We start from the raw sequence: 14,081 nt of genomic DNA, 5'->3' as shown, positions 1-14,081 counted from the left end.
TGAACAGGACAGACTGAGTCCTTGCCTCTAAGAGCTTGCGTTCCAGTGGATAACTCTGTGCCTTTCAGTTTTATTGGATGCTTATTCCTAAATATGCAGCTTATGTTTATAAATAAAATACCAATGATTTAAAAATATTAAGTATGCATTAAGATAACTGAATAAAATGTATTTATATGTTTGGATATAAATGAACTTTGAATCCTTCTAATAAAAAATTCTAAATGTTTTTCAAATTTTCTAGACCTGACATTCAGTGTGGAAAGATAAAATCTTTGGGTTTGGAATGTCTGTGATTTATGTATAGTATTTGAGTTCTTTTTGAACATTGAAATATATTTTAATTTATATTAGTTCTTTAGGTAGGTTTCTTTTTTTTTATTCATTTAAAAATATTTTTGTGACTTTTTGGCAGAGGAAATCCTATTACTTTGCAGGGAATGGACTACTTTGTACTTGTAAATAATCTTTTAAATGTCAAACTAATAATGAATTAATATAGAGTATTAAATTTTTCCATTTTTCTTCCTTTTAAAATAACAATATTGAGAAAAACTGTTAGACATAATGCTTCTGGTACAGACAGATAATTTTAAAACCAGCTTGATAATTTAGACTTTAAGAAAATAACTGTTACATTTAAATTTTTATTAATAAGATTTAATGTTTCAAAATTTTGAAAATTGTTGTTTTGAGGAGTACTGCTATATTCCCTTGGTATGTTAGTTTACTAGAACTGCCATAACAAAATACCCAGCTTAAACAACAAGAAATCTGTTTTCTTATAGTTTTGGAAGCTAGAAGTCCAAGATCAAGTTGTTGGCAAGTTTGATTTCTCTTGAGTCAGCTCTCCTTGGCTTTCAGATGGTGCTGAATATGGCCTCACATGACTTTTAATTGTATGCTGCCATTCCTGATGGCTCTTTGAATCCCTCTTATAGGGGCTTTGTTTTGATTTTATTCCCTCTCTGAAGGCCTTGTCTCCAAATACAGCCACTTCTGAAGTACTGGAGGTTAAGGTTTCAACATGTGAATTATGAGGGAATAAAATATATTGGTAATGCCTAAATAAACCATGCATTCTGTAAAATTCAATCAGTAGTTTAAGATACCATTGAAAAGTCATATTCCAGGAAACCAAATATCTTTTAGAACACCTTGAAAAATGTAAATTTACTTCTATAAAATGTGGTTTAAAAAAATTAAAACCAGGATATTATACATTCATATTCAATAAAAACCCATTCTTATACTTTTGTGAACCACCAAATTTGTGACTACAGCATAACATTTTCCCTGAAAATTACTGCCCCCACTTTTTTTTTTCCTTGGCTAGAGTAAAAGAACTACTTTCAACTTTCATGCATAATATGTGATGAACTTGCCACATTATAGCTCCACGCAACCATCTGATTTGTCATTCCACTTAATAATTTATCAGAATCTTCCAGTTTGGGGATGAAAATTATCCTACACCTTTTCATTTCCTCTTTTCTTTAATCTCTGCGCCAAGAATGAGTTTTCTCTACACACTCATTGTTGTCTGTTGTTATTTAATCAAAGAATGGTTTTAGAAAGCTTGTTGCTTCCTGGATATGTATTGCACAGGAAAAGCAATGAAGCTCCTCATTGAAGTTTTAGATACTAGATATTGTTGGCCACGCACAATAACTTGCTGAATGACGTTGTTCTTCCACTTTGTTAGCAGCTAGTATGGTTAAAATCTGTGCTTTAACAAGGCATGGTGGATTGCTAACTATCTGGACTTCTGAAGGTGAAGTCTATAGATGGCTAAACTTCAGATATGTACACTTGTTTTTGTTAGTGGCTTTACAAATATAAGATATATGCTATATAGCTCTTTTATTTTCTTAGTTATTATGAATTTATTTTTCATGTAGTTTCATACAGGGGGAAAGTATCTGTTATACTATATGTCATTATATAGACAGAGTTATAGCTGTAATCTATATTTTGAAGTTTGCCTCTTCTACTTTTAATAGTTAGCTATTACAGTGATTAACTGATTTGAAATCATCAATATAAAAATATTTCCTTGAGTTTTTTCAAGAAACCAGAAACTCATAACTTTGATTATTAATAGTTTATTTGCTAATACTTTATTCTTGTCAAAAGGTTTTTAATCAAAATGTTTTTTAAAACCTTTTGTAATGAAAATTTTGAATGATCTTAAAATCAGAGAGATTATTAAAATGAAAAACCATGTGGTTCATCAGTTATTCACGTTTGTCATTCTTAGAAAATAACTTCTTTGTAATAACATTAGAACTGTGGTTTGGATATATTTGCACAGTATTTTATATTTTCTGATTTTGGCTTAATAAGATAAAATATATTGCAAAATCTGTTTAAGATACTTCTGATACATAGAGAAATTGTCACTTGGAAAATACTTTTCTCTTTTTGTAAAAATAATCTAAGATTATTGAATGTATTTTGTTTTGTAGTTTGAAAATCTCTCAAGCATATTAAAGCTTCCTGGTAAAAAGACTTTTAATAATATGGATAGAGATTTTTTAGAAAAGAGAAAGAAAGATCTAAATGCATATTTGCAGGTAAGTTCAGGTTTATTATTACTCGTAGGTTTCATTTTAATAGAGCACACAAATACAGCTGATTTCTTTGGTAGAGAATGTTTTTACTGTAATAGTGAGATAGCAGCCACTTTTGAGGTGCTGAGATGTGACTTGCAATCTGATCAGTAATTTATGAACATTATTTCTCTGTTTATTAATTTAGAAGTTTTCTGGACACTCAGTGCCTGAAATTTTACCTTCAGGTTTGAATGAAAACATACCCACACCCACCCCCCCACCCACACCCCCACACACGCCTACACACCCACACCTGTACACACACCCACACACTCAGTGCTAGAAATCGTACCTTCAGGTTTGGATGAATACATACCCATACCCACACCCACACCTACACACACACACAGATATATACACACACCCGGAAGATTTCACTTCAGAAATAATAAAATGTGTCTCATAAGTTATTTCCTGCGTAAGGACTGTCAGAAATAACTTTATTTTAGAAAGTAGTACCCAAATACCAGATTTTAATAATATCACTTTATGGTTTTTTATACTAATGAATGATTTATAAAGATGTCTCATCTGTTAATATTAGCTCCCCACTTCACTCTTTAGGAGTCAGCAAATTCCAGCCTACAGACCATATCCAGTCTGCCACCTGTTTATTAGAGTTTATTATATTATTAGAACACAGCCACTCGTTTCGTTTACTGCTGTCTATGACTACTTTTCGGAGAAGGCAGTGGCACCCCACTCCAGTACTCTTGCCTGGAAAATCCCACGGATGGAGGAGCCTGGTAGGCTGCAGTCCATGGGGTCTCGAAGAGTTGGACATGACTGAGCGACTTCACTTTCACTTTTTACTTTCATGCATTGGAGAAGGAAATGGCAACCTACTCCAGTATTCTTGCCTGGAGAATCCCAGAGACGGGGGAGCCTGGTGGGCTGCCGTCTCTGGGGTTGCACAGAGTTGGAAACGGCTGAAGCGACCTAGCAGCAACAGCAGCAGCATGACTGCTTTTACACTACTACATTGGAGTTGAATAGTTGCAGCAGACTATGGATCACAGAACTTAAAATAATTCTTATATAAACTGTACATAAAACATTTACTGACCATGTCCTAATATTTAGTGAAATTTAGCCAATACTATACTTGATATTTTTGGGGAAGTTTTCTCTCTCTTAAATGTTTATAAGTTTAATTGAGTTTGCTTACAACTATTCCATAGCACTACAGTTTACTGAAAGGATAGAAAAAACATAAATCTGCTGTTATTCACCTTTGTCTTCTGGCTCAAGGCTAAATGATATTATTTATATGACTTGTTAAACATTTTGATTTTTTAGAATGTATTAACTTTAGTTGCATTAAAATCTGTATCAATTATTTATAAAATTTAGAAAATAAGCACCTTTTTCAAAATCTGGTGCCATAAATGTATGTTTTAGTTGTGGCTGTACTGTCTGCATCTTACCTAATGATCTCAATATGTCTAAACATGTTTCATTGAAGGAATTAAGCTAGAATGTTAGACTATATCATGTTGTAAAAGCAACAGTTTGTTTTGGGTCCTCTTTATAATACTTAAAAGTTTTAATTTTAATTGTTTTATGTACTTTCCATTAATGGTAACTTTAAAATTAGAATGTGAATAACAGCAGTTTACTACTATGGCTCTTCTTAGTTATAAGCTGTAAAAACGTGAAAATGGAATAGTAAATAACATTTTGGGGAATTTCCTGGCAATCCAGTGGTTAGGACTTCACACTTCCACTGCGGGGAACTAAGAGCCCACATGCTACATGGTGAGGCTAAAGTAAATAGATAGGTAATAGATAAATGTGTTAATATTTTAAAAAATAATGACAGCATTTTTTACTATACATTCTTACCTTTCTAGCAGATGACATTGTTAGTAGTAGTTAATTTCCAGTACCCTATCAATATAAGATGCCTCTTATTTTTCCTGTTAGTTACTGTTAACTCCTGAAATGATGAAAGCGTCTCCAGCCTTGGCTCACTATGTGTATGATTTCCTTGAGAACAAAGCCTACAGTAAAGGGAAAGGGGATTTTGCTCGCAAGGTAAGCAGACCATTGCATTGGCTTTCTTCATAGGTCTGTTTTCTTACTTTGTTTTCAGTAAAAGAAGATAATTTATGTGTATGTTTTAAAACTAGAAATTTTATTAAATGTTCTTTGGTATCTTCTGTGCTTTATCAAAGAGTCAGACACGTCTGAGTGACTGAACTGATGTTTTATCAAGCCTACTATATATAGGCATATCTAATAAACTCCTGTTTTTACATGTAGATTAAGATCTAGTAGTAGCTGGAAAGGGGAGGGGGAAAAAAAATAAAAGCCTTGTTTCTGAAGTGATGCTTTAAGGAAAGTTGGCCTAAGACAAGCCACAGGCTTTCATTAGTTTAAGAAGGAGCTGTTAATCCTTCTTATTGGGAGGAAATGTCTTTTAATTGGAGTAAGGATAGTAAAAATGTTAAGAAGACTCTGTCCTAAAAGTATTTATGCCTTTTGAGTGAAATAGTTATTATTTAAATTTTTAGGGACACAGGCCTGTTCTGGAAGTAAGATGCTAGATTAAGACAATAAATGATTTACTGCTCAGGTTGGGTGAGAGAGCTCACTGGGTGAGAAGGCAAACAGTAGAATCAGGCAGCGTTTGGTTCAAATTCCTGTTCTGCCATTTATTAGTTGTGGCCTGCAAAATGTTACTTGACCTCTGGGCCTTTTGTTTCCTCAAGATTGAAGGTGTTAATCCTCAATTTAGAGCATGTGTGAATCAAATGAAATAATCTATGTATGACAGTGCCTGTCTGAATCAGTGTTGGCTCTTAGAAGTAGTAACAATAGTAACAGGAGCTGCGGCATTAGTTGGGGAAACTGTAAGTAGGAATTCTGTGTATTATTTTTGCAACTTTTTAAAAGTCTGAAGTTATTTCAAAATGAAAATTAGAAGACTTCCCCACCTCTCATCCCCTATAAAAAGATTAACTTGTTTAAAAAAGATTAAGGAATTGGTACAACTAAGAATTAACAACTGTAAGAACTTCAAATGATCTCTCAAGGATACTATGGTTTAACATCCAAGTGAATGTTAATATTTCTAAATGGAATGTTTTATTTTAATAAGAAATACTAGGTTATGTATTTTATAATGATGGGGGGAAAATATGGTGACCTTATCTTTGTATTTCATGATTGAAGTGATTGAGTTTTAATTCCAACTCTAAAATAGCTTTATTGTTATTGGAGATGCATGTTAATATTCCATCTTTTTTATGTTTACCTTAGTTTATCTCTTAAGATTGCATCTATTTGAGATAAATTATAAATTGATAATAGCCTTTTGAGATAAAAGAAGCATTATATTGTTTAGTCGCTAAGTTTTGTCCAACTCTGTGACTCCATGGACTGCAGCATGCCAAGCTTCCCTGTCCCTCACTGTCTCCTGGAGTTTGCTCAAACTCATGTCCATTGAGTCAGTGATACCACCATCCAACCATTTCATTCTCCATAGCCCCTTTTTCCTCCTGCCCTCAATGTTTCCCAGCATCAGGGTCTTTTCCAGTGAGTTAGCTCTTCACATCAGGTGGCCAAAGTACTGAAGCTTCTGCTTCAGCATCAGTCCTTCCAGTGATATTCATGGTTGATTTCCTCCAGGATTGACTGGTTTGAGCATTATATTAAATGTAGGCAATTTCTTTTTTACCACCCTACAGTAGCATGTGCATGTGTGTGTGTGTGTGTATGTACGTATGTGTTTATCTCCAAATAGTTCCATGTCACTTTTTAAAAATATTACTACTAGAGTCTAAAAATCCTTTTGAGTCACTTCTGGGAATCCACAGTAGCATACATTTTCATAAATCATATTAATAATTACTAAGTTCATCTTGACATCTTTCAGATTGTTGGGATAATTTTCATGAATATCAAGAGGAGTCTTCAGCTACATTTCCTTTTTGGATAAATTGTAGTTTAATATTTTCCTTTATTGTATTTCACTGGAAATTAAATAGCTATTAGAGAAAATAATCTACAAACATTCTATCAGTGGCTAGTCGTGTTGGAGAAGACTCTTGAGAGTCCCTTGGGCTGCAAGGAGATCCAACCAGTCCATCCTAAAGGAGATCAGTCCTGGGTGTTCATTGGAAGGACTGATGTTGAAGCTGAAACTCCAATGCTTTGGCCATCTGATGTGAAGAGCCGACTCATTGGAAAAGACCCTGATGCTGGGAAAGATTGAGGGCAGGAGGAGAAAGGGACGACAGAGGATGAGATGGATGGCATCACTGACTCAATGGACATGGGTTTGGGGGGACAGGGAGGCCTGGTGTGCTGCGGTTTATGGGGTCTCAAAGAGTCGGATACTACTGAGCTACTGAACTGAGCTGAATCAGAGCTTGAGAAATAATACTTTATAACACATTATCTTGGTCACACAATTTGCCTAGCTTTGCAAAATTTATGGGCCAGTTCCTAGAAGGAATAATAGACAAGTAGTCTTCCTCTATGCACACATTATCTTTCCAGCTTTTTTTTTTTTTATCATAGTGTAATGGCATTTTTAAGCTGTAAGTAGGGACCTAAATTTAAATTCAAATTCCCTTGTTTGCATTTTTAACTGATACAAATAACTGAGGTGACAATTGAATGAATAGCTAACGTCTAGTTAAGTCAGGCAAAGTGTACACTTTCGCAAGCAATCAATAATTTACTCGTCTGCTTGGTAATTTGTAATTGTCTTTTTGTTTTTTTGCTCTAAACATCTTTTTTAAGACATATCTTGCTACTGGAAATGTTAGATTGTGATAGACTGATTTTATGCTTCTAAAATTCTACTTTTTCCATGGTTGAGAGACATAATCGTGTGTAGAGGTTTTTCCATGGTCCTTTGCTCCCTCCACTTTCCACCACCAATACAGATGTTTAAGCTTTACCCTCAGAAATTGGGTGGTGAAAAAATAGGAACAAAAAGGAAAATGGATCCTGAAGGTCTAGGATTGGTGCTCAGACAGCTATTTTTAATTATTATGTAACTCATGGTATAGATTTAAGTTCTCTTATTTTGAAAGAGTATTAGTGGTAGGTAGCCTCATGCCTGGGCTTCCCAGGAGGCACTGGTGGTAAAGAACCTGCCTGCCAATGCAGCAGGCATAAGAAATGTGGATTCGATCCCTGGTGGGGGAAGATCCCCTTGAAGGAGGGCATGGCACCGCACTCCAGTATTCTGGCCTGGAAAATTCCATGGACAGAGAAGCCTGGTGGGCTACTGTCCATGGGGTCACAAAGAGTCAGACATGACTGAGCGACTTCACTTTCATGCATTGGAGAAGGAAATGGAAACCCACTCCAGTATTCTTGCCTGGAGAATCCCAGGGAAGGGGGAGCCTGGTGGGCTGCCACCTATGGGGTCACACAGAGTTGGACCCAACTGAAGCGACTTAGCAGCAGCAACAGCCTTAAGCCTGGACAGCAACTGAGGTTGTATTCATTTAACCAACTTAAGATTGTATTAGCTGAACCCATGTTTCCACTGTGAAGTGTAAGATATATAAAATTCTAAAGTACTTTTGATGGTGTTCAAACAATTTTTAATGTAAGTTATAGATTCAAATGAAATTCGTGCCTTTTATGCTTCTGAAATTCTACCTTATCTGTGAACATTAAAACTTCGTTGAATGGTGGCCATGTTCCTAAAGTTGTACATTTTAAGTGTGGTATTCTCATGTTTATCTCTCTTAAGAATTCTTGTGTTCTAAAACACTGGCAATAGTGTCAGTATAGAAGTAATGTCCTGACTGATTTGAACACACTGTTCTGGTTAACTGAAAATTAACTATTGTAGATAGAATTAGGATTAACACACATACATATATATTATAATTTTACACCCAAATATGTATATGTATATATAATTGTACACACAAGTGCACGTGCACACACGATGGTTAACTTCTTCTTTTTACCCTTTTTAATCTCTGTATCTCTTCAGTGGCAGCGGTTTTCAAGCTTCTCTTCCTCATTCCTCACCTTTGGTTCTACTGTGAATTTGTTGTACTGTGACAGTGTCCCTCCTAGAGGTTGTATTTTCCACCAAGCATATCTGTAAGACTGCTGTCCCTGCTTACGCCAGAGAATTATTAAAACTTTTACAGTTATCTTGAAATTCCCTTTTGTTGTTATTGTTTATTACAGTACCTATTTCACCTTTTCTGGTTTTCTTGTTGAAAATCATGAAAGCATATTAAATAATTTTATGTTATTAATATCTATTAACGTTGTGTTTCTTAAACAGTGGAGTTCAGTGTTTTTTGCTATGATTGCTACTGTTTTTTTTTTTTTTTTCTTCCTGCATGGAACATAATTTGTTTCTATGGTATTCTTTATAAGATTTGACACTTTCAGGAAAATATTCTTAGTATTGTTTGACTTTGGTTTGGTGTCTGGTTTTTGTTTTCTGCTTTCCTTCCCTTCCTCCTCCTCTCCCTCCCTCCTCCTCTCTTTCTTTCTTTCATTTGTTTGTTTGTTTTTATGTGTTAAAAATCAAGATCCCATATGCATCTACTTTGGGTTCTTTATTAGATGGCTCTCCCTTTCTTAATTGAAACTATCTGGCATCTATTACAGTCAGAATGTCAATTTTAAAGCTTCCTATCCCTCTGAGATTATTTATTTATATATCTCTTAGCATATTTTCTTTATGGTTTTTCTATTCTGCCTCAGTAAAATATGGCTTGCATGTCTGATTTGCAGCTTCTCTTTTTCCTAATAGATTCCAGATTCCTTCCATAGATTCTAATTGAGGATGAAACCTATCCTAAAAACTACTTTGTTAAATAAATCTTAGCTCTTCGAGCTTTCTGTTTGTTTATTGTATCTGCTCATTTACTTTTCAATATTGCTCAGAATATCTATGTCATTGCTGCCTTGAATCACGGCAGAAGTATGTTATGGCTGTTTATACTTGGATAAGTTTCTGTTTGGGAAAACTCTTCATTTTTTTCAGAGGTTTTCTTAGTAAGAAGGCAACCCAAGGTTTATATTCATTTTCTTCCAGTAAATATATCACTTGTATATTTGTGTCTGAAAATACATTTTAAAGACACTCTGAAGACAACAGTTCAGTACTTTTAAAAGGCAATGAGTTATTACAGACTGGAAAGTTATTACACCTTTCGTGTGTTGCACTTGGTTTATGAGGCTTTTCAGTTGAATAATAAACTTGATACAGTGAAGTCATGATATAATATCTTTTCCCTTTAGATGGACACTTTTGTAAATCCACTTCGAAATTCTATGAGGAATGTTTCAAATGCAGTCAAATCCCTTCCTGATAGCTTGGCAGAGGGAATGACTAAAATGTCGGACAACATGGGCAAAATGTCAGAAAGATTAGGTCAAGATATAAGGCAATCATTTTTCAAGGTAAGAAGATGTTTTCAGTAATGTCTGAAGGAAATGATTTTTAAGTCAACTAAGATTTACTGAGCTCCTGCTTGGGTTTACCTTATTTCTCTTTGTGAGTCCAAAGCTCTCTAGACACATAGTCTCATAAAGAATTAAAAAGCTAAAGAGAATTGATTATCAGAAGTGGATACTGTAAAATGCACTCACTTCTCAGTCTCTATTGCAATACAATTTAAAAATTAATTTAAAGCACATTTAAAATTAGTGAAGTTAACATTCTTTGTACTGTTTTAGTCCATTATACCATATTTACTCTATAATGTTAAAATTTATAGCAAAACAAGTACATGCTATTGTATAAATTATACTAGTATTCATCAGCAAACATAAATTTCTCCTGAGTCACATGATTAAGATTCATGAGATGAAAGGGAGGAAGAGTCTTTCAACATCATCAATCCTTAGTATGTGGATACCTGTGAGAGGAACAGAGGAGTTTGCTTGGGAGCATTTTCATTATACTAGTAGTGGATACAGGTGAATCAAGTAGTTTTTTGCTTCCTAATGTACATTTATTTTTAAAAATAATTTCGACCTAGTTGTTTAAAGTTATAATCAAGACTATGAACGAAATCATGTAGGTATTAGAACTTTGTTAGATCATGTTTCCATGAAGAGGAAATACATATAAACACAGATAGAATTTATTTATTGTAAGAGACAATTCCTAAAATGTAGTGTGTGTAAATCATACTCTTCTGTCAACTCTCATATCTTCTCTGATGCTCCATCTGAACTCCTAATCGTGGGGCAGTGCACTAACACTGAAGCAAGGGTTGTCTGGTGCCGCTTCTGCCGGTAACTACCCATATGACTTCATACAGAAGTCGCTGAACTTTTGCAGGCTTCTTTTTCCTGACCAGTATGTGCAGGGGTTATAACAGGTGATCTTGGTGGTCCTTCCTATACGGAGAAATGATTACCAGCTAGCTCGAGGGTCTTTCTGTCCCTTTTCTCAATAGCTTACATTATGTAACAATTAATTAATTAGTTTCTTTCAGCCTGTTAACATACTGCAAGGCTCTTTATGATAGAAGAAAAAAGATTGCAATTCTATTCTCTGACTGTGCTATTCACTTTTGTCTTTAAATCATTTAACATTTCTTAGCTTTAAATTCTAAAAAGTATGGAGGTTTGAAAGACTAATATCTCCTTCCAACTCAAAATGAATCCTTTTTTTTTTTTAAGGAAAAAAATCTGTTGATAGTGAAATAATTACCCTTTTATATTTGGTTTTTAACTTTAGATTGTTAATACTTTGTTCATGCTCTATAAATTTTATCTATTGTCCCCAGAATCAAATCAAGTGCTCTTTATTATATTTGACACTTGTTTCAGTTTATTATCTTGTGTTGTTTCATTTTCTGCTTTAGTGTGTTTACTTTGTTGTTGTTGTTGTTTTTAATACTAGGTTCCTCCTTTAATTCCCAAGACTGATTCAGATCCTGAACATTGTCGAGTTTCAGCTCAACTTGATGATACTGTGAGTTAATTTTTGTTTTGGTAGCAGTCAGTTGGAATTCAAATCATACTTTGCAGATCTTTTTAACTTTTTAATGAACTATAATATGTATATGTCATTAATGTACTCATATTTTAAACATTAAGTTTGATGAATTCTTACAAACTGAACATACCCAAGTAACCAGCACTATAAACAAGAAGCAGAACGTTGCCAGTACCCCAGAAAGCCCCTAATGCTCTCTTCCTATCACTGTCCTCTCCCCTGCCAAGGATAATCACTGTCCTGACTTCTACCCTGCTTTTATACTTTATATAGATGAAACTATAAGGTATGTACTCCTTTCAGTCTGGCTTTTTTTGTTCAACATTGTGGTAGTCTTCCATGTTGTTCTGTGTGATAGTGGTTTCTTCATTCTTGTGGCCTTACAGTACCACATTTTGTAAATATAATACAATTTATTTGCTATGTTATGAACAGTACTCCTATAAACATTTGGGTACATATCTATTGATTAAATAAGTATGTATACATTTCTCTATGTACCCAGAAATGGAATTCCTTGGTCAGGGGTTATGAATATATTCAATTTTAATACATACTCTCAAATAGTTTTCCACACTGTTGTACCACTTACATTACCGTCCGCAATGCATGAGAATTTCAGAGGTTCACAGCCTGCCGGAATTCAATATGTTTATGTTATGCCTTTTTAATTTTAGCCATTCTGGTTGTTGTATCTCATATGGATTTACATTTCTCTGATCATAAGTCTGTTGTCCATTTGAGTGTCCTGTCTTATATGTCTAGTCCTTTCCCCCATTTTTCTATTGGCTTGGCTGGCTGTCTTTGTCTTTGATTAGTAAGAGTACATTGTATAATCTGAGTATTGGTTATTTGTCAGATACAAGTATTTGTATATTGTAAATATCTTCCACTTTGTGTGCTTTTATTCTCAGTGTATAATGTGTCTACTGCACAGTCACATAGATGTTCTCCTATGCTGTTCTTCAAACATCATTTTTCTTCACCACGCCAAAACTTAGATTTGCTATTCATCTAGAATTGATTATTGTGTGTAGAATGATGTAGGAGTCCAGTTGACCTAAGCACTATTTATTGAGAAGGCCTGCTTTCCCCATTGTATGTTTCTCCGTTGTTACAAGTTAAATTATTTTATATATTTGTGTCTGTGCTTTATATTCTGTCCTATTATGCAGGTTTATTTTAAAGTTATAATTATCCCCTTCAGTTTCTCATTGGATTTCTTTACAGTAAACTGTCTTAAAGATAATATTTTTGTTTTTTCAAGAATATTTTAGAATGTTTATATGTGTTGTACTGTTATAATATCCATAACATTATGCCTTTTAGTAAATGTTTATAATTTGTTCATTAGAATTGTTAGGTGGCACTAAACTCATGAATATACTTGATCAGAGAATAGAGCAGTACTGAGAGCGGATAAGCCATGAACTTTTGATATGTAAAGAGAAGGCACACTTAAGAAAATGTTTACAACACAGTGAAAAATGAATGACTTGTGCTGTTTTCTCAGTGTTCAAATTGCAGCATTGATGAGGAAATAGAAAAGAGTAGTTTAGTGATCAAAGAATTAGAAAATTACTAGCAATTACGCAGTTTGTTGCAGTTCTGGATCTGCACCTTTCTTGTTTTCTCTATATATTTCCACATCAAAGGATTCTCATTGTCTTTCTTTACTTTTTATATCATTAATTGAATATTCCCATGGTGAAAGTGTACAAATTTTTACTTGTTAAAAATTAAAAGAAAATTCTAGTAATTTAGTCACCTTTTGTAATGTTAGCTGTGTACTGGATTTTATTTTAGGTTCTTTATTGTAAGAATGCCTAATATGTACAACTCACTAACCAAACAAAACAAAATGTTCTGTGTAGATTTTATTTTGTTCTATTGAATAAAAAGAAATGTTGAGCATATTTTGTCCTTTTGAAAAAGCTGCTCCAGAGAATAGGCAGAGGGGCTAGCTAGCATGTATTGTAAACTAACAGAGACTCTACTAAAAGATCCCAAATCCTAAGGTCATCATGAATCCACTTTGAGAAGTTTTTTTCAGTGCAGCTTTGGAGTTTACTCATCATTGTAGATTTGTTGCATTCTGTTTTCTGTCAAAACAGATGTTAAAAGTATTTTTTGCTAAATTAGAATAAAAACTCAGTTATAAAGGCTATAGTATAACTTGTTCTCCAACCTGTAAATAATAGTAATCATTTGGTAAAAGCAACAAAATTAGCCATTCACAAGAGATAGATAACTCAAATAAATGTATCTCATTTCTTCCCATTGTTTTCTCAGGTGGATGATAATATTCCACTTAGAGTAATGCTGCTTCTCATGGATGAAGTATTTGACTTAAAAGAGAGAAATCAGTGGTTGCGAAGGAATATCAAAAACCTACTTCAACAACTTATAAGAGCTACATATGGCGATACTATTAATAGGTACCACTTTTTTAAAAAACAGAAAAACTACTTAGAGCTGATCTTACTTAGCTTTTAAAGTTTTACTTTTAGAAGTAG

The 14,081-nt window shown here is 33.9% G+C and overlaps 1 protein-coding gene across 3 annotated transcripts in view; it reads left to right on the top strand.

Annotated features, from left to right (window-relative positions):
* SNX13 (sorting nexin 13) overlaps positions 1 to 14,081 on the top strand; it is a 150,142-nt gene that overhangs the window by 127,251 nt on the left and 8,810 nt on the right. For all 3 annotated transcript variants that reach the window (XM_040260615.1, XM_040260618.1, XM_040260617.1), the window contains 5 exons: positions 2,469 to 2,576; positions 4,542 to 4,652; positions 9,855 to 10,016; positions 11,470 to 11,541; positions 13,858 to 14,003. In XM_040260615.1, coding sequence (XP_040116549.1) covers positions 2,469 to 2,576; positions 4,542 to 4,652; positions 9,855 to 10,016; positions 11,470 to 11,541; positions 13,858 to 14,003 — 599 coding nt within the window. The remainder of the gene's footprint in view (positions 1 to 2,468; positions 2,577 to 4,541; positions 4,653 to 9,854; positions 10,017 to 11,469; positions 11,542 to 13,857; positions 14,004 to 14,081) is intronic.

This window comes from Oryx dammah, unplaced genomic scaffold, assembly GCF_014754425.2.
Source record: "Oryx dammah isolate SB20612 unplaced genomic scaffold, SCBI_Odam_1.1 HiC_scaffold_18, whole genome shotgun sequence".
Taxonomy (NCBI): Eukaryota; Metazoa; Chordata; class Mammalia; order Artiodactyla; family Bovidae; genus Oryx; species Oryx dammah.
This window is presented reverse-complemented; position numbering and strand designations above follow the sequence as displayed.